This window comes from Corticium candelabrum, chromosome 7, assembly GCF_963422355.1.
Source record: "Corticium candelabrum chromosome 7, ooCorCand1.1, whole genome shotgun sequence".
NCBI classification, from domain to species: Eukaryota; Metazoa; Porifera; class Homoscleromorpha; order Homosclerophorida; family Plakinidae; genus Corticium; species Corticium candelabrum.
Window position 1 is genome coordinate 3437325 of NC_085091.1, and position 20264 is coordinate 3457588.

Here is a 20264-nt window from a genome sequence, read left to right on the forward strand (position 1 = left end):
TTTCTCCTCATAGATTAATAGAACGAAGGGTAACACTAATTACCGTTGAGTTTTATTGTGCTAGCCTCATCGTCTGTGAGAGGAGAGGGTCAAGTTTGCCGGGAAGAAACGGCATCTAGCATCCTACTTTCATTACAAAGAGCTCTTCTGAGGCCCTAGAACACAACATCCCTCTATAGTTACCATTCCCGTTTAGTTTTCAAGTAGTTTACTGGCAAGATAACTGAGCTACGCAGGCAATTCATTTGGTGTAGGAGGTTAGCACCAATGATGTAACAGCCTGGCATATGGTCCGTACATAACCCGCGTTTCTCCACTACCAAAGTGACTGTTAGCCTGAAAGTAGCATAGCACAAAGTTTCATGATAAAGCCTACCTTTGAGATCAGGTTGTATTTGCGTTGGAGTTCCCCTTAACACCATGATCTTCGCCAGAGTTTAATTAATTAATAAATAGTATTGACCGAAACTGGCCGAAAAAGTATTGGGTGAAAGGACAAGGCTCTTTGCCATAGGTATGGTATACTGTACATGTCTATGATACCACAGTACTTATCCAATATGAATAAACAAATACCAAAGCAAACAAATGAAACACAAAAAATAAAGAAATGAGTAAACAAATAAGTGATTCATTAATATACAGTCCTCTAAATCAATTCATGCCTACAGATCCAAGCGACAAATACACAAGTCACACAAATTAAGCAACTGAACAACTCAAGTAAAACTGACACTAACTATACCTTAGAAAGCAGATCCAAGTGATCTCTAGTGGCAAGTACGAAATAGCCACAAATAAGGCACCATTTACTTAATTAATAGCTCCCCCAAACTCTTACAAAGTAAATACCATTGCAGGTCAATGTCCTATTGTGAAGCTACAGTATTTCAGAAACTGCAACAAAAAATGAAAGTGCAAATCAATTGACAATCCCATCCACCCTTCTGGATATTAGATGTTAGTTTTAGGCTAGACAACAGAAACCACTGCACCCTGCTGAGACCAAGCCACACACCTTATTCATGAAATGCATTCTGTAATACATAGGAGCTCCTTCCCTCTTGATCTCCCAATCCGAATTCCTCAGATCAGCCACTCTCCTCTTACTGTCCACATCAGTCAACTGACCGTCCGTCCACCCATCACACCAATATCCCTTCTCTGGCAGAATCACCATCGGCACACTTGTCTAACAAAAACACAATAATCAATCGCCTGATAAACATCTGAAGTATTTTAGAAGTCACCTGCTCCCCGCTGCGTTCACCTTCGCTCTAAACAAACGACGTACGCTACATACGTGTGATCAAAACGAAATTTTTGTATCAGCCACCTTGTCTGGCAGTCCACACCTCTGATCATCCAGTCGGTCGTCCTGTAACTGCGCTAGCATGTCGAAGAACTACAGGAAACAAGCAGATAATAGAAGCCGTACGCGGACAAGAGCATCAGACTACATGGCAACAATACTAAGCGCAGACATGCCACAAATCTATCCAGACTTTGCTACACACGTAGCAGATACGTTACACGTGCAGCATCCTCGTCCACCTGGTCATCACTGCCTTCACTGTCTGCTGGTGACCTGCTGTCTTCTAATGAGGAATGATAAACCGCACATCCATTCGAACTAAAAACACGAAATACAACGTGAGAGATAAACAAACAGTAAGGTGAAGAATCAAGATGCTCACACTGGTGGCCTAGACGTCATGCTCCCACATGCACCAACACACAAACCGTCGATTCTTTGCGGTCTCTACAGCCTGCAGCACCGGAAACGACGACGATTGAAGCTTAGCAGTGACAGAGACGGCCCAACCCAACGCTAAGCTACCGTGCGTGCAAAGAAAGAGCGTCGACGAGGAAGTAGAGAATCAGTTTCAATGCAGCCGCGCGTTCAGCAGAAGTCGGGCATATGACATCGTAAGTGAAAGATGACTGACGCGTTTTGCGACAAACCAGCTGACGAATGACTGCAAACAGCGCGTAAGTGACAGAGAAACACGCGCGCACAGTTTCTAGAGCCGTTGGATGCTTGCCTAGCTCGTAATCGAAGGAAGAACTACGAGTGCGAGTGGAGCGGTTGAGAAGAGCAACAAACAGGGCGGTGCTTAGGCGCCGCAGCTCACCTTGCGTGACACGACATTCGAGTTCGACCGCTATCCGACTCGAAAGTAATTCTCTCGCTTGCGCAGAGAGTCGGAATCGACAGGCAATTTGATGGGAAAGTCACAGCAATGGTATTCATATACGGGATAATGTATCTTGCAATTATGAACTTCACGTGACTAACTACGCCTACTCACGTGACTTGCAACGTTTGGTCCTACTGTTTCGTGCTACGAGCTTCTTGCCTGTACAATCTTCACGAAGTCAGGCTTGAGAGAAGCGCCACCGACAAGGAAACCGTCGATGTCGGGCTGCAAAGCCAACTCGTGGGCGTTTGCCGCTGTCACGGATCCTGCAAATCAAACAAACGAGCAAGTACACTGTACAGTACAAGTCAGAAATATACGCGAGCACGTGCGGATAGTAGAGCAAACGTACCGCCGTAAATAATCCTCGTCTTTGCAGACACATCGGGAGACACGTTCTGAGACAGCCAATCTCTCAATTGATGATGAACTTCTTGTGCCTAGTGAGTATGACCAACAATGAGTATTGAAATGACGTCAAATACAGGAACATTCAATGGGCGGCTCTTAACCGTGATGTGCCCTCCACTTTAAGTCTACATAAAGCATAGGTAGTTTTCAAGGTAGGAGGGGCAAACAATATTCATGATAGCATGCCTTTGGGAGTAATGCAGTGAGGAAAGATCGAAAACTATTGGGGACCATGGCCTCGGGCAAGAAAATTATTGGGGACTGTGGCCACTTGGTCCAACACATGTTTGGTTGACTACAGTGTGAGGCAAGACATCTTAAACTTAGCTCTTGTGGTGTGTCTCTCAGTAAATTATGTGAGTGCAAATGTGCTCTGGGGCAACCTTAAGAGATCATGTATGCAATAGTCCAGCAATTGATAACGTAAGCAGTAGTCCAGCAATTGATAATGAAACCAAATTCATGAGAAGCATTATCATTTTGTTGCCTTTGTGGAATAGTTGGGGTGATGAAGATCTAACAAACCATTCATCTAACAAACCATTCTTGTTTTCGTTGTGTGTACCATGGAACCATCACCATTATAATTAATGTCGAAATCTTGTCATTTTGTCTAATATCTCGTTTACACTGACAAGACAAATGAGGACCGGCCAGCCTGTTTGAGTATTCCAGCTGGGTGTGAATTGTTGACCGAGCCAGCACACATTTACACTGCGAGGTTGCAAACGGGCCAGATAGGCATGTTTTATAATCACATGACTGTCACGTGTCTTAATACGTATAAACATGGACGCCAGGAGTTGCTTTGTGTGTGCTCTTGTTTAAAAACCAAAAAATTTAGTGTGTCGGGTGAAGTGGCGCAAAAGCCTGCAGGTATCGTGCAAAAGAGTCCTGTTTGGAATCGCTATCAGTCTAGAAAATGAGCAGCGCTACTGCTTGTGATGATGAACTGACTTTCGTCTCCCACAATGAAATCAAATGGAGACTTTCATCATCAGACCATGCCATATCCGGGAATAATACATCTGCCCATGCTTTATCGATATTCGACCGAGCCATCTAGCCTACTCAAGTTTACACTATGCGACGGGACTGGGCTGCACCGAGCCAGCTCACTCAAATCGAACGGGCTGAGTCAGCCCCTTCCAGCCGCTCCCAACTTGGCGTGGTCATGTTTACACTGGCACGTTGGACCGGGTAGCACCGACCTGGCCCGTTCAAACGTGCCAGTGTAAACGAGGTATAAAAGGCCACCATTATCATCTATGAATGGATGGCTCCAAGGGTGTGTGTGTGTGTGTGTGTGTGTGTGTGAGAGAGAGAGAGAGAGAGAGAGAGAGAGATGTTGTTTCCTTTGTTGTCTATATCTAGTGACTGACCAGCAATCATCTGGAGTTGAAGACTATTTTCAACCATAAAGTGTGCTCTCTTGGGTTGGATTCTTAGGCATCAATTTAGGATTCACTATTTCATTAATCAATTTGTCAACCCTGAGTGCCCGCTTTCAACCTCATTTTAGCAAGATTTCTATATACTGAAATTTCATACCGTAATGATATGTTAAGCTGTTCAAGAGATATTATGTTTACAGACAGAAAGACAGACACACCCACAGACAGACAGACAGACAGACACACCCACAGACAGACAGACAGACAAACACACCCACAGACAGACAGACAGACAGACATCATCAGAGGAGATCCTCAAAATGATTCCAGCGAGAACGGTGCAGAAGACCAAACCTGCTATGAAAGCTAACTTCCTGGATTGCTGTTCAGTAGCCTTCAGAAAGATCAGAAATGACCCAACAGATGAAACAGGCTGGAAATTGCTGCTGCTGATACCGCGTATGATATTACAACGGCTTACAAGGGGCGGAAAAGCAAAACTATCTGTCATGCAATCCATGTATAAGCAGTTCCGTAACTTCCAATGGGAGGACTTACTGTCTAGCGGTAGAGAAGACACAAAGAAAGGGAATGCTAAAGCTAACTCCAGAGATCACGCCAAGAGAGCTGCCCTAAGTCTGGTCTGATGTGGTGAACATTCAAGAGCTGCTCGTGTTCTTACAAGCTCAGGATTAGCTCCAGCTACTCCAGATACAGCTCACAAGCTTGCTGAGAAGCATCCTATCCGGGTGTTTGACATTCCGGACATGCCATCTCCGGACATGCCATCGCCTGCTATGCATATCAGTTTGTCAAAACAACATATGTTTAATTCCATCAAGAAATCACCAAGAGGCTCAGGGTGTGGCCCATCAGGTTGGCGATATGAACACCTAAAAGTTATTGCTTCCGACACAGTTTCTGCTGAACAGTTGCATTTTGCTTTTTCTTGTATTGCCAATGGATCAGTCCCTGTTTCAATTGCCAGGTTGTTGTCCTCAGCACGGCTGATTGCTTTGCCCAAAGCCTCAGGAGACGTTCGACCGATAGCTATTGGAGAAGTGTTCAGAAGAATTACTGCAAAATGTATTTGTGCACAGATGAAAAGTGAATTTTCGAATTTCTTTTCTCCTCTGCAGCATGGAGTGTCAACAGAGGGAGGAACAGATCTTCTTTTACACCATATCCAGCTTCTACTAGAAGCCAACAATGACTGGATTGTTCTGAAGACTGATGCTAAAAATGCCTTTAATTCAATCCACCGCTCCCATTTGCTGCAACAAGTGATGAAATCTTTTCCTATCTTGACAAATCATGTCATGCAAATGTATTCTGGGTTTGGTCCTCTGGTCTTCCTACAGAACAACGTCCCTGTTATTTTGTCATCTCAAGAAGGCATCCATCAGGGAGATCCTCTAGGACCAGTTCTGTTTTCTTTAGGCATACAACAAACCCTGGTTGATTTGCAAAGCAATTTCCAAGCAATAAGAGTGCTAGCTTATCTTGATGCTGTTTTCTTAGTTGGACCAGCAAAACATGTCCTTGATGCTTTTTCCACTCTTCAACCTGAATTTTTCAAAATAGGATTGGAAATACAGGAAACAAAATGTGAAATATACCGTTCATACGACAAAGAAGACACCTTCTCTTCTGAATATACCATACCTGTTTCGAGTGAAGGCATTGTGATACTAGGAACACCAATTGGGAAACGTGAATATGTTGCACGAGCATGTTCCACTATTGCAGAAAAAGAGAATGATCTTTGTAGACAGCTTGTCGACTTGGATAATGTGCAAGCATCCATGTTGCTTCTTAGATACTGTCATACCACACGGCTAAATCACTTAGCAAGAGGAACGTGTCCAGAAACACTGGCACAGGCAGCTACTATCCACGACAAGCAAACAAAATCTACCTTCTCTTGTTTGCTAGGAAATGTTGACATCAGTGGGAATATGTGGAAGCAAGCAACGTTGCCAGTAAGACTAGGAGGTTTTGGTATGACTTCCCTAAACGAAGTGGCACCCTTTGCTTTTGTTGCCAGCTGGGCACATTCTCTTAAGCTATTGCCTGATCGCTTTCCTGTTCTTCAAGATCAAGTCAACTCTCTAGTGACATCATCTAATCATGCGAGTGATATTGGGCTAACTTTAGAACACCATCTCAAAGATATTTCCACGTCGGATTTGTTGCCTAACACAAAAAAGTTGCAACATCGTCTAACAACAGAATTTGTACAATCGAAAGCAGATCAGTTGATTGAAACTGATTCTAACCGAGATGCAGCACGATTGCGTTCAATTAGAGGTAAAGGAGCAGGAGCATGGTTAGATTCCATTCCATCTTCAGAGAAGTTTGCACTTTCATCTGGCAATTTTGTCTTGGCGGCTTCTCTCAGATTGGGTCTACCTTTGTCTTTACCACCTTGGGCCACTAAATGTGAATGTGGAAAGTCACTAGATGTTGAAGGGTACCATTTACTAACATGAAAAATGGGTGGAGGCCCAGTTTGGTCTCACAATTCTGTTGTTTTGTGCTGGTCTGAATGCATGAGCAGTCTACAATGCCAGCATCAAATTGAACCAAAAGATAGATATACAACATCCAACAATAGAGCAGACATTGTTGTGTTTGACTCAACATGTGGGGGAAATGTCGAGCTTGATGTGGCCCTTGCTCACCCCTGGAGCCAGGACATTCTGCGAAATGCAGCAACTACGGATGGAGCTGCAGCAAGAAGAAGAGAAGACATCAAACATAGCAAATATTCTCAAGAGCAGTTGCCTGGAGGGTACACTCCTACCCTTATTCCACTAGTTTTCGAGCACTTTGGTGGGTGGGGAGAAGAAGCATCAACGTTCCTCAATAAACTTTCCAAACTATATAGAGATGAAGAAGGAAGAAACAATCCCTCAGATTTTAAAACACATTGGAGAAGACGCTTGTCAGTACAACTTCAGCGTTGCAATGCCTCGGTGTTGGCTAGAAAGATGATCAGAGTAACATATGGACAGAATACTGACCAGAGTTTAGATGTTGTTCAACTTTCAATTCAGTAAACTAAATTTCAGTTTGTAGGCTCCGTAGGGGAGCTTTTTAATGCTAATTGTTATTTGTGTAATTGTAATTGTAGTTGTGACACTTGTTGTTCATTAGCTGTTACTTTAGTTTCACCTGTATTAGCTTTGATGTATAAAAATATATGAAAATTTGACAGACAGACAGACAGACAGACAGACAGACAAACAGTTGTTCCTCCAAATTTACTAACATCTGCAGCAGAAATTCATGATTTACAGTCACGCTAGTTTTCTCTGGATTACTATCTCAGGGTTCTCGCTACAGCGTGGCAGTGTGGTGCTGCGCCACACTCAGAAATGATAGCTGAGAGTCCAAAGTCTTACAGCTAAGGATTGTTTGAGAATTCCATACTAATACTACTGAAACACGTACAATACCACTGGTACAATACTATATTACTTTATAGTAAAGGCGACAATAGCCACAAATCTAGGCTCTTACAAAATAACACGGGATGATAGCATTGTTCCAAATGTAACGCACAAGTGTTGATTGCAGTCCCAGATGGGCTGCCTTTAATTCTAGTGCCGGATGCCCTTCCAGTGGAAACACTTGTCCAGGAAGTATCACCTAGAATCTACAGTACTCTAAACTAGTCATGGCTTCATGCGAAGCAACAACAGCAGTCCACGTCAATCAATGCCTGACTAGACAGACGTTCTGTAGTTTCGTCTACGAAACTTGCACATGCGCAATCTATAAAGTAGAGCTTACTGGCGATCAAAGTTGATTTCCTTGCCAGGGCACTTGAATGTATGTTACAACGCAAATTGTACCTCACTTGAGATTGACTCCAGTGCAATGTCCACATCCGACTGTAAAGAGCAGACTGCATGAGTCGTGGCCCATACCGCCATGCTCCCAAAAATCTCTAGCGAGAACCTTGCTATCTTATCACCAACTCCGTGACTTGGCATGACAACAAGCCACATTACCAGTCCGACTAGGTGGTTTTGGTCTAACATCTGTCAAATCTATAGCAGCTTGTGCTTTCTTAGCGTCGTGGGTTGAAGCAATAGGTTCACTACCCAAGCATTTCCTCACTTGAGAGCAGATTTAGACTTGCTTCTGAAAGAATCTTTGGGATCTGCTACGGGTGCGACATCAAAGAGCCTCATTCCCTCAAATGAACTGTTTGAGTACTTAACTGCTACTGGCAAATTACAGAAGCGATTATCTAACGATTTGTTTGAATCTTTGTCTCGTGATATGGTGAAGTCAACAAGAGATGCTGCCAGAATTCGCTCTTTACACGGTAAAGGTGCAGGTGCCTGGGTCAATGCTGTTCCAACCTTGATGTGCTTAGCACTTGATTCTTGAGTTTATCGCTTGGCGTCATATCTGAGGTCGGGCTTGCAAGTCTGTTCTTTAGACTGGTTGAGATCATGTCAGTGTGGAGCAGTTCTTGATGACACAGCGGGTATCACCTTTTAACATGCAAGGTCGGTGGTGGCCCAGTTTGGAGTCATGAATCTATTGCAAATGTTTCAGCTGATTTTCTCAGTGAACTCCACAAACTTACCAGACAGGAGAGAGCCAAGACATCGCTACTCAAACTCGGATGACAGACCAGACATTGTAATGCTTGATACATCTTTAGTAAGAGCATTGACCTAGACATCTCCCTTGCCTATCCCTGAAGCTCAGAGGTGTTTCCTTCATCTTCAAAAAAAGATGGTCTAGCTTCGAAGCGAAGGGAGGAAAAGAAAACAATCAAGTATCAAGACAAAAGGCTACCAACTGGCAACCAAATAATTTTCTAGCCTCTAGTCATCAAACAGTTCGATAGATGGAGTGATGAAGAAGCCTGGAGACCAATAACTCCGTTCTCTCGGGTCTCAATCCTTTGACAAAAATGGTCAACGCAACTCAGCACAATTTATGGATTACTGGTGAAAAATTCAGCATTTAGTTACAACGATACTATACTAGAGTAATCCAAAGCAAGATGTCATCTTTGGGTTCCAGCTAGAGTTCACAGAAAAGAAACTGCATTCATCCCCAATAATTAATGTGTTGTAGTAACTAGAACCCTCATTGGGATCTTTGGTAGCTATAAAATGTAGTTTTAGTTCTAAAGTTGTTCTCTTTAGTCTCTAGGTGATTCTGTATAGTTGAACTCGTAGCTACATATTGTAAATTGCTAGATTCATGTTTCAAACATATGTGTTGGACAAACAGACAGACAGACAGATAGACAAACAGTCAGACAGACACACGGACAGACACACAGACAGAAAGGCACACAGACTGACAGACAGACACTCCCCTCAAAGATTACAACATCGCTCTGCTGTGCTACAAGGGTTGTAAATATTGTTACACTTTCAACTAGACATCATGCCATATTGTATGTACCTGATCAGGAGTTGCAGTTTTGCCAGTGCCTATAGCCCACACAGGCTCATATGCAATTACAACGTCGTTCCAATCCGACACATTTTCTAAGCACAAACATCTTAACAGCATCTGCCTCCTAACATAAAACTAAAAGACACCATGCCTGCAATTGCTTTGGACTGTTTGAAGACGACTTCAGTTGTTTTCCCATTCTCTCGTTCAGACAGTAATTCACCAATGCAGGCGATCACTTTCAAACCAGCTTTCAAAGCATGAGCAATTTTCTCACCAATCAACTATATTAAGTACATCACAGGATATCGTCACACAGAGAATGAGTAAATAGTATGTTGTGTTGATTGAAACACCTCATCAGTTTCTCCAAATTTGTGGCGGCGTTCTGAATGGCCTAGGATGACCCATTCACACCCAACATCTTTAATCATTTCAGCGCTAGTTGATTCAGAGCCAGTTAGCATTGAAACTTATAATAACATTAATGCACAAACACATGTACATTCATACAAACCAAAACAACAGTCATAGAACCAAATGATATGCGTATTACCTCAATTTATGGCATTTCATTCATTATAACTAAGGTTCAGCAGAAATTTCAATCTGCTAAATTTACTAATAAAACAGCATGCCATTAATATGATTAGTGGGAAAAGGGTCAGTATAAGCCACTATAGTAGTAGTATGCATGCTCACATTCATCAATGGTGGCACATGTTGATAAAGGAAAACTAGACCTATTGACAGATGAACAGCAGCATCAGCGTCCATCTACAAGTCACACAACTTACATGACTGACTGGAAACTGACTACAATTTTCAGTGGTCAATGAGAATGAACGAAAAGTTGCTAAACCATCGAGGGGACTGGTGATGCAAAGATAACGTGGAACGAACTGTTTGGCTGCCTGTAGCTAATTAGCAAACAGTCTGTAACAGTCGATATTGGCATAATCACTAATACTGCTAGTAACTGTGACTACTGCATGTGTTCACAGGGTGCAGAATATAAAGTGGCTCCACCAAGCCCAGTGTCTCCCTCTCACACTGATTTCATTTTACGTAAGCTTGTTATTGTGGATAGTTGTTTCTACAAATTCCTAAAACATACGAGCCTATGTGGGCTACAAGCACTGGCAAGATTTTGGCCCCAAAAATGACCCAGCTTTTTATTAATATCAAATAGTCACGTGACTCAAGGATGCCCGCAAATGCTTGAAGTAATCACACCAGTCAGTTTGTTTACATCATCAGCGTAAATCACTACAAAGACCAACCCTAGGAGTAGTATGTACAAGATTTGTTGCTCACAAGGTGTCAAGGATTAGCATGTAGCAATCACGTCTCATAAAAGCGACCACACCTATTTTCCATTTTTAAACCAGACCGGTTCCAAGATACCAAGGGGAAACCCTGGACTATCGCAAAGACATTTATGCTCTTGAAAGAAATCTTATCTGAGACCTTGTTTAAAAGCATTGACAATGTATTCCTAATAGCAGTGCCATGCAGAAACATCAAGGAAGCAATCAGAGCACTGACAGCACACCAAAGCGTATCTTTTATGACCTTCAACTTTTGTCCTTCTGTATGTAGAGTGAGCAAATAATATCAGTAATTAAATTAAACATTAACTAGCTACTATAGCCTTAAAGTGAGTCAAAAATTAGTGCTCAGAAATAGATTGCTAAAGAATTTCGAAAAATTAGTAGTAGTACTTTTCTACAGTACAAGTATTGACAGATACATAGACAGACAGACAGACAGACAGACAGACAAACAGAATGACAGACAGACAGACAGACAGGCAGACAGACAGACAGGCAGACAGATTTAGATATTTCTTTAGTGCACCCCTGGAGCAGTGAAGTAATATTCTCATCAGCATCAACATCAACAGAGGGTTTTGCTGCATCACGGAGAGAGCAAACAAAATCTGGGAAATATAGTAGGAAACATCTTCCCGTACAGAGGCTGTTAAGATTGGTTCCACTTTTTCTTGAGCATTTTGGACATTGGGGTCAACAAGCAGAAAAATATTTACATCAGCTGTCAATAAGGTCAACAGACAAGCAAGGCAAGAACAATAGTTCTCAGTTCAAGACTTACTAGAGAGACGCTTATCGATTCAATTGCAGAAGTGCAATGCAAGAGTTATATACCGGATAATAGAGGGACTTGCATGTTAGATTGTCGAATATACAGTCCGCGTCATAATTATAAAGACACTGCATCATAACCCAGTACACACGCGTTTATCATCTTCCAGCTAGTGAGAAAAGTACAGAATCTTTACGAGCTTTAACCAGAGCCTACTAGCAGTGCAGAGCTAATGTTTATCATTGCTAAAAAATTCAAAACATGTAAACCACACTCTGAAACCGTATCCGCTGCTAGATGAAATCATCAAGTGACTTCTCGCTACATTTTTGCTATTGTCTAGACATGACACAACATTAGAACTGTTCATTAGATGCTTAATATTTGGTTTGTCCACCTTTAGCTAATCTAATTGCGATTAAGCAACACGCAGCACTGTCGACTATTGTCTGCACATGCGCTGCTGGAATCATCTGCCATGCCTCCTGGGCGGAACGCCAGAGTTCTTCTTCATTCTGGGAATGACTTCTGTTTGTTGAAACTTTTAGTGTATGCTACAAGTTTTCAATTGGGTTGGCGTCTGGAAATTGCAGAGGCCAGTCAAGTACGGTGACTTCGTTATCACGCAACCGTTGCCAGGTAAATCGAGTGGTATGAATGGGCACATTGTCATGCTGAAAAACAAATTCCTCTCCTATTAACCGTTGAGCAGGAAGCATGTGGTTCTCGAGTACTCTTTGGTAGGCAAGAGCGTCTACACAGTCTTCTAGTCTTACTATAGATCCGACGCCATAACATGACATGCTACCCCACACCATAACACTTGCTGAGTGTTTTACTGTAAAATTACAGCATTGCAGCAAATACTCTACTCCCTTACGGCGCCAGACATGCAACGCTCCGTTGGTTCCAATGCTAATTTTGGCTTCATCGCTAAAAGGACAGATCTCCACGTCTCCACATCACAGTCACAAAGTCACGATCCGTTGCAGCCCATTCTCGTCTGTGCCGGCGGTGTTCGTCCGTCAGCAGTGGTTTCTTGCGTGGCCTCCGAGAATGCAGTTCACTTTCATGCAGTCGTCTTCTAACTGTACTGCAGGAAATAGCAACGTCAGCCTCCTGATGCAGCTGAAAGGATAGCTGTCTCAACATTTTTGACCTGTTCTCAATGGCAAGGCACTTCAGCATCCTGTCCTGACATGCAGTTGTTTTTCTTTCTCTACTGGACGTGTTGCATAGTCGCTGCTACCGTTTGACAGCCTCTGCAGACATTGATGAACTGCTATCTTCGATCTTCCCACGTGCACTGCAATCTGGCGAATGGTATGGCCTACAGAATGCAGCGCTTCGATCTTTCCTCTGGTAATGGGACTGCGCTGTTTTCCTCTTGGCATTACAGCAACTCACACCAAATGAGCAAACCGAAACAAACTTGCCATATGAATTCAGCTCAAAAAGGACTAGCAGATAACATGCAATTTTGTGGCTTTTACTCTAGAGTTTTTGGCAGCTGAAACATTTCGTGCCTAGGTCGACTGTTTTGGAAACACCGGAAGTGGCTAATTAGTAACATTCTCTAACTTTTAGAGGTTACTTGCAATGTTCCGAGAATCATTCTTCTACTGAAAAGTTAAGCAATAACTTTTCTACTAGCGCAATGCCTAAAACTGTCAGATAAGACTCCCAAATTAAATTGGAGCAACAAGCGCTAAAATCCTGTGTTCTGAAGTAGAGTCCACTCTTCCTCTCGCTTGTGCAAAAGTAAAGCGTCTATGAATTATACAATAAAATTACAACTGCACTGACGTAAATTTGTGAAATTCAACTTTCCAAGAGAAGCCAAAACAGAACAAACAAAACAGCCTGTTCCTGTGTTATGTCATATAGATCCTGCGCAGTACGTTCAGAATTCGTAATTTTCAACCAAAAACAAAGTATAGAATAGTGCGATTACGTTTACATCTAGCACTGTCACAACTGAAAGATTTCACTTATTGTCTAAGAAATAACTTACAATCTAAAAGTATCCGTGTGTTTTGACAGCAGTGTCCTTATAATTATGATGCAGACTGTAGTCTTCCAGGTCCTTTGGGCCTTGGAAATATGTTTAGAAAATGTAGTAGACTTTGAGAACGCTATAGCAATCAGTAGCTTGCGTTTCAATGTAACAGCTGTGATTTATGAAAATGTACTGCCATTGACAGATAGACTGACAGACAGACAGAAAGACAGACAAACATGTTGAGATTTATCACTTAGCATCAAATGTATTATATTGAAATGTTCTAAAGTATATGTATTTGACAGACAGACAAACAGACAGACAGACAGACAGACTTTGTGATTTTAGTTCTAATTGTCTTAGACTGTAATAGCGATGATGTGTGAAAATATATGTATTGACAGACAGACAAACAGACAGACAGACAAACGTTCTTTGACAGACAGACAGACAGACAGACAGACAGACAGACAGACAGACAGACAGAAAGACGGACAGACAGCCAGAAAGACGGACAACCGGAGAGATAGACAGACAGACAGAATGAACACTACAGTTGCAAATTTACTACATCATTGTATGTGTAGGGCCTAAGGGTCCTTTTTGTTTGTGCAGTTTTTAGAGTTATTTAGTTTAGATCATCCTAGAGCTTGTAATAGTACTGATTTATGAAAATATATGTGACGGACAGACAGACAGACCTCAGTGAGTGTGCTTCCAGTCTTTGAAGAAATGAAGACTATGTTTATGGAAATCAGTTAGGAAGTGGACAATAACAAGTGTGAAATCTATAGCCCAACAGCAGTTGTCCGTGGAGCCATAGTGTCATCAACCTCAGTACCAGTTGCATTGAAAGGAGTAAATGTGCTTGGAATACCACTTGAGTCCAGCAAGTTTGTCACAGAAGTTTGCTGTTCAAATGCTGAGAAGAGTGACCTCCTCTGCAACAAGCTACTTGACTTAAACGATGTCCAAAGTTCAATGTTGTTACTAAGATACTGCCATGTGAGCCGGCTGAATCATCTAGGGCGAGTGATACCACCACAAATGTTACATACAGTGGCTGCCATACATGACGAACAGACCAAACAAACATTCTGCAGTCTATTGGGTCGCAAGACTCTTAGTAAAGACCAGTGGCAGCAAGTAGCGTGGCCTATCAGATATGGAGGTTTTGGTATGACTTCGCTCTCATCCACATCAGCGTTTGCCTTTGTATCATCTTGGGCTCATTCTCTGTCACAGTTGCCACATCGCTTTCCAGATACCAGTCTTGTAGTCGACTGCCTGATTTCCAACAAGGAAGACAACACCATTAGTCATTCACTACATCAAGCCATCCATCCCAACTACCACCTATCCAGTTTGACAACTGAAATAAAATTACAGCAAAAGCAAACAGACAGTCTGCTCAGGGCTGAAGTCAGTGAAAGGATTGACTCAGCTACTTGTCCAAAAGAAGTATCGCGTTTGAGGTCAATTCAAGGAAGAGGGGGGGGGGGGAAGCATGGCTAGATGCTATTCCGAACTCAAAAAGGTTAGCACTAAAACCAAAAGAATTTCAGTTGGCGACCTTTTTTAGACTGGGATTGCCGGTAGACTCCTCAAAATGGACTGGATTTTGAGGGATACCATTTCATGACATGTAAGACCGGAGGAGGTCCTGTCTGGACCCATAATACCATTGTAGGTGTTTGGTCCGAATGTTTGAGCCAGTTACACATAAACCACAAAAAAGAGCCCAGAGAAAGGTACTGTGATTGTGAGGATCAACCTGACATAGCGATCATAGATCCAGTAACCAGAACAGACGTCGAACTAGATGTGTCTTTGGCCCACCCATGGTGTGCTGATATCTTGTCAAGAGCAGCCCGAGAAGACGGGGCAGCAGCGGTAAGAAGGGAAGAGAGGAAAGTTGAGAAATATCAGTCGAAGGTCCTGCCGGGTGGATTATGCCTCAACTTCGTGCCTCTAGTTATGGAACACTTCAGTCGTTCGGGGAGACAAGAACAATCATTCCTGTCTCAATTATCTCAACTAAGTAAAAACATCGACCTTTGTAACAGTGACCACAATTTCAAGTGCTACTGGAGAAGAAGATTCGCTGTAGCTCTCCAAAGGTGCAACGCAAAGGTTCTCATCCAGAAGATGAACCGCTCACAAAGCAAAGAGAATGACAGTAGTGACATATATAGTGTCCAATTGCATGCAACCTAAGTTGATAATTTTTAGAGACCCGTGTGGGTCTAATTGATATATAACGGACTTTCGTATCTATAGCTTGTAATAGTTCATATGTAGGAAGTATAAAGATTTGACAGACAGACGGACAGACAGACAGACAAACAGCAGACAGATCACGCCTTCTATCTAGGAGTTCTAGAAACATAAAGAACTAGCATACTCAGTTTTGCGTACATTAGTTTGCGAGGTGTATTGACCCTATTGGGTCTCTGAAACATTTTAAATAGTTTTGGTTGTAATAGCATTCATTTATGAAAAGATATGAAAAAGACAGACAGGCAGACAGACCGACCTCTATTAAAGTTGATGTTTGCAACAAATGTTCTTTGACAGAAAGACAGACAAACAGACAGACAGACAGACAGACAGACTGCTCCTGCACATACCTATTCTCCCCCGTAAATGCACCTTTTGCTTCTTTATAACAATTCTGAGCGGCAACGGCCACACTAGCCAGCAGTTTTTGACGAACATATTGCAAATAGATAGCCGGTGGCGCGACTACAACCTCTACGCAAACAATCAATCAAGCAAATCAGTTTCGAGCACAAAAATGTCAAGCAATGGTCACGTGCCAGTCTGATCCCCCGACAAACTGCCATCCGTTAGGAATGAGATAATGCCGTCAATACTAGTCGTGTTGCCGTTCATTTTCCAGTTGCCTCCGACAAAAAACTGCCGCCCGGACGCTGCCATTCTGACGCAAAGAAGGAATTGTGACACGCTGTGACTAATAGGTCCCGGATGTGGCACATTTTCGGGCGAGTGCAGATTTCCTGATTGTTGCGTGGTTTGATGTGATTAGTGAGTGTGTTACAATGATGCACAACAAACCTAGAGTCGTGCGACGAATCCAACTTGATTCTCTTTCCGTCGCTGCAATCTACGTCTTGATTTTGACATTCCATAGCTACAGAAAAGAGCGAATCCTAGTATAAAAGTGGCTCAAAACAGTGCGAATATCTGGTCTCAGAATTACATTCAACACTAGAATTAGAATAGCGCGCGCGCTAAGAGTAAGCGGATGGCAAACCCGCCAAAGCCGTACAATTTGAGCGGTATGACTGGAGAACTAGACACTACCAAGCTCAAGTGAGTCTGGAGAGTGTAGACGGCTCTGTTTGAGTCTACCTAGATCTACGTCTCTGCGGATGTAGCTATGAGGAGACCGGGGAGATACGTAGCCTCACCCCAGACGCAGTGCCATGGCGCATCCGGGGCTGCAATCCACACTGGGTCTGGGGCGAGGCTACGAGATACCAGAGTAGGCCACCTCAGATTTGTCTGAAGTAGGGTACCTAGGTGTCCCTAATTGTGGACACACCCCTGTAATTTGAGTTGCGATCGCTGTTTTCTCCTGTAGCCTGCGACGGAGAGACAGGGAAACATGTCAGCCTTACGCATCGATATGCTTTGGAACATGTACGACTTGAATCGCGCAACGTCTGCTAGCGCACTAGCCAGTCATACGGGCCAAGGTCTGAATAGAGCCCGGACGCGGGGTGTATCCTTTTTTTCTCCGCTGCAAAGAGCAACTGAGTCTTTGACCAGGAGCGTAGCTACTACTGTTCACAGGTTGCACGTAACCCCCCCCCCCCAGGCTAGCAATTTATTTCCGATCGTCTGGCATCTCTCGACAGACCTGCGTGATACTTCCGCTCAGTTTGGGGACCAGTGTTCTGCAATTTCTGCACTTACTAATCCTCCTGACAATCTTCAAGAGACATTGAAATTGACAACCTCAGACAATTATCCCCAACTACACCTACTGTTACGTCTTGTCTCAACCTTCCCTATCACTAGCCGTGAGACTGAGCGATCTGTCAGTAATATGAAAGGACTGAAAAACTATCTGCGTTCAACAATGAATCAAGAACGACTAAGTTCTTTGGCCCTAATTCATACGAACTATGCTATAGATATAAATTATCAAGAAGTACTTTCGAGGTTTTATAGTTTGCATCCTAGAAGATTGCTGAAAGGTGACGTCTTAAACGACGAACAGATGTAACCTAACCATTTCCGGCTTTGAAGATTTCTTATTTAAATTGTTTGACATTGAGTTGATCATTTTCAGTTATACTAGATAAGTAGACCGCTGCTTAGTATGTCATGTGTATACATAATGGCAAACAGTTTTATAGGAATACTGTAAAATGATTGGCATTGAGTTAGTGACTATTAATTTATATCCTGTGCACTGACATTGAGCAGTGTGTGTGTGTGTGTGTGTGTGTGTGTGTGTGTGTGTGTGTGTGTGTGTGTGTGTGTGTGTGTGTGTGTGTGTGTGTGTGTGTACGTGTAATATTCTAGTGTACTCACATACATTATTTTTTGTTCGAGATTTGTAAACCCCCTCCCCTAGTGCAACCGAGCTACGCCACTGTTGACTGACTTGAACTTGGACTGTGGACTTGAGTTGCTTTTTGCTCCTCGCGCAAGATCACTTACCATGCTGGTCCAACGTGCTCAGGCTTAATTAAAATTCTCCCAAGGTGATTGGCGATTTCTTTGCCAACCCCAGAAGATCCTCACCACCTGGCGGAAGATAGATGTTCTTTCCTTTAGCGTGCGTTAGCTACATACGCAATTTTTCTTGTAAGGTACAAGAGAGAGAGAGAGAGAGAGAGAGAGAGAGAGAGAGAGAGAGAAAGAGAAAGGGAGGTAGAGGGAGGGAGATGAGGGAGAGGAGGGAGAGGGAGGTCAAGGGAGGGAGAGGAGTGAGAGGGAGGAAGAGGGAGGGAGAAGGAGGGAGAGGGACGGAGAGGGACGGAGAGGGACGGAGAGGGACGGAGAGGGACGGAGAGGGACGGAGAAGGAGGGAGAGGGGAAGAGAGGGGGAAGAGAGGGGACAAGAGGGGGAGAGAGGTGAGGAGGGGAGAGAGGGGGAGTAGGAGAGAGGGAGAGAGGGGGAGATAGGAGAGAGGGGGAGAGAGGAGAGAGGGGAGAGAGGAGACAAGAGGGGGAGAGAGGAGAGAGGTGAGGAGGGGAGAGAGGTGAGGAGGGGAGAGAGGGAGAGAGGGGAAGAGGGGGAGATAGGAGAGAGGGGGAGAGAGGGGGAGAGAGGGGAGAGAGGAGAGAGGGGGAGAGAGGGGGAGAGAGGGGAGAGAGGAGAGAGGGGAGAGAGGAGACAGAGGAGAGGGAGAGGGAGAGAGAGAGGGAGAGGGAGAGGGAGAGAGAGAGAGAGAGAGAGAGAGAGGGAGAGAGAGAGAGAGAGGGAGAGAGAGAGAGAGAGAGGGAGAGAGAGAGAGAGAGAGATTTGCGGTGCCTTGGAGACTTCGCCTCCCATTTCCATGGACTTGAGTTTGGCCCTTCAAAATCTACATAAAATTTGTCCAACAACTAAAACACTACTTCCTTCATTAGACAAGCTACCAGAAATACCACAGAAGTTACAATCAAAACTTCATTCAGTCATCAAAAACAAACAGTTTGAAACTTTTCTTCAGAACAGCAGCTGTAAACAAGAAAAAGCGAGAGTCATAAGCTGTGGTGGACCTGTTGCTGAAGTATGGTTAGATGCGATCCCTAGTTCGCAGCATTACACGATGTCTTCTGCCCAATTTCGGACAGCAGTTCTCATGCGACTAGGAGTCCCTCTTCCACAACTTAGCAATATTCCAAGATGTACGTCAAGCTGTAATCATGAAGTCGATGGAGAAGGATATCATTTCCTAACATGTAAACTCGGAGGTGGCCCAATTTTCAGACATGATCACATTCTAGACGAGTTTTACCAAATGTTGTGTGCAGTAGACCTTCGATGCAGAAAAGAACTTACATCACAGTTTGCTGACAAAAAGAGACCAGACATTGCTATATATAACTACAGAGATGACAAAAAGCTTCTCCTGGACATTACTATTACTCATCCCTGTGCTGTGCGAAACCTTTCAGGAAGCAGCAACAAAGCGGCTTTTGCCGCTTCCGAACAAGAAAACAGAAAACGAGCTAAATATTCGAAACAAGCTGAAGATCTAGGACACCTTTTCAGACCTATTGCAATAGAAGTGTTTGGTCGTTGGGGTCAGAATGCAGAATCCACTCTTTCTGAGGCATCTCGCATGGCGCATATGTGTTCACAAATAAACTCTGCCCAATTCAAGAATCTTTGGCATCGCCGCATTTAAACAAGTCTCCAGAAAGAAAATGTACGCATTATTGAGAACAAAGTAAATACAATAATTAGCAAGAAGCAAAAGGAACCGAATGCTATTTCTAGAATAGGTTTTAGTTCTAGATGTTTTGGTCTAAATTTCAGTTAGATTGTTAAGAGTAGCAAAGTTCTTGAACTGTGTTCAAGAACAATACTATTGTAATGGACAGTTTACTATAGACATTGTAAGGTAGCACTTTTAAATTCACGCGTTGTACTATGATTAGAAAATATTGAAATAGAGAGAGAGAGAGAGAGAGAGAGAGAGAGAGAGAGGGAGGGAGGGAGGGAGGGAGGGAGGGAGGGAGGGAGGG

At 43.3% G+C, this 20264-nt stretch overlaps 3 protein-coding genes across 3 annotated transcripts in view; 1 reads left to right on the plus strand and 2 right to left on the minus strand.

Moving 5' to 3' along the window:
* LOC134182021 (rap1 GTPase-activating protein 1-like) overlaps positions 1 to 2255 on the minus strand; it is a 22651-nt gene extending 20396 nt beyond the window's left edge. Inside the window, exons 1-6 of the mRNA XM_062649338.1 lie at positions 2136 to 2255; positions 1698 to 1769; positions 1555 to 1633; positions 1337 to 1405; positions 1251 to 1277; positions 1019 to 1192 (exon numbers count right to left, since the gene is read on the minus strand). Of these exons, the coding sequence (XP_062505322.1) occupies positions 1019 to 1192; positions 1251 to 1277; positions 1337 to 1405; positions 1555 to 1633; positions 1698 to 1717 (369 nt within the window). The 5' untranslated portion in view covers positions 1718 to 1769; positions 2136 to 2255. The remainder of the gene's footprint in view (positions 1 to 1018; positions 1193 to 1250; positions 1278 to 1336; positions 1406 to 1554; positions 1634 to 1697; positions 1770 to 2135) is intronic.
* Positions 2223 to 16785, minus strand: LOC134182024 (triosephosphate isomerase-like). Its single transcript, XM_062649342.1, has 9 exons — positions 16774 to 16785; positions 16629 to 16704; positions 16370 to 16491; positions 16181 to 16304; positions 9799 to 9883; positions 9594 to 9726; positions 9449 to 9534; positions 2554 to 2641; positions 2223 to 2467 (listed from the first exon to the last, which is right to left on the minus strand). The coding sequence occupies exons 2-9, from the start codon at positions 16700 to 16702 to the stop codon at positions 2346 to 2348; spliced, it is 834 nt and encodes a 277-aa protein (XP_062505326.1). The 5' UTR covers positions 16703 to 16704; positions 16774 to 16785; the 3' UTR covers positions 2223 to 2345.
* Positions 16786 to 19068: 2283 nt separating this feature from the next.
* Positions 19069 to 19924, plus strand: LOC134181694 (uncharacterized). Its single transcript, XM_062648960.1, has one exon. It carries the CDS (start codon positions 19088 to 19090, stop codon positions 19922 to 19924), a length of 837 nt encoding a protein of 278 aa, XP_062504944.1. The 5' UTR covers positions 19069 to 19087.
* The last annotated feature ends 340 nt before the right edge of the window (positions 19925 to 20264 follow it).

Coding starts and splice junctions, on each gene's coding strand:
- LOC134182024 (XM_062649342.1), bottom strand. CDS start 16,702: ATGGAATGTCAAAATCAAGACGTAGATTGCAGCGACGGAAAGAGAATC. Junction 9,727..9,798: donor AATTTGGAGAAACTGATGAG/GTGTTTCAATCA, acceptor TACTTAATATAG/TTGATTGGTGAGAAAATTGC. Junction 9,535..9,593: donor ACAGTCCAAAGCAATTGCAG/GCATGGTGTCTT, acceptor GTTTGTGCTTAG/AAAATGTGTCGGATTGGAAC.
- LOC134181694 (XM_062648960.1), top strand. CDS start 19,088: ATGGACTTGAGTTTGGCCCTTCAAAATCTACATAAAATTTGTCCAACA.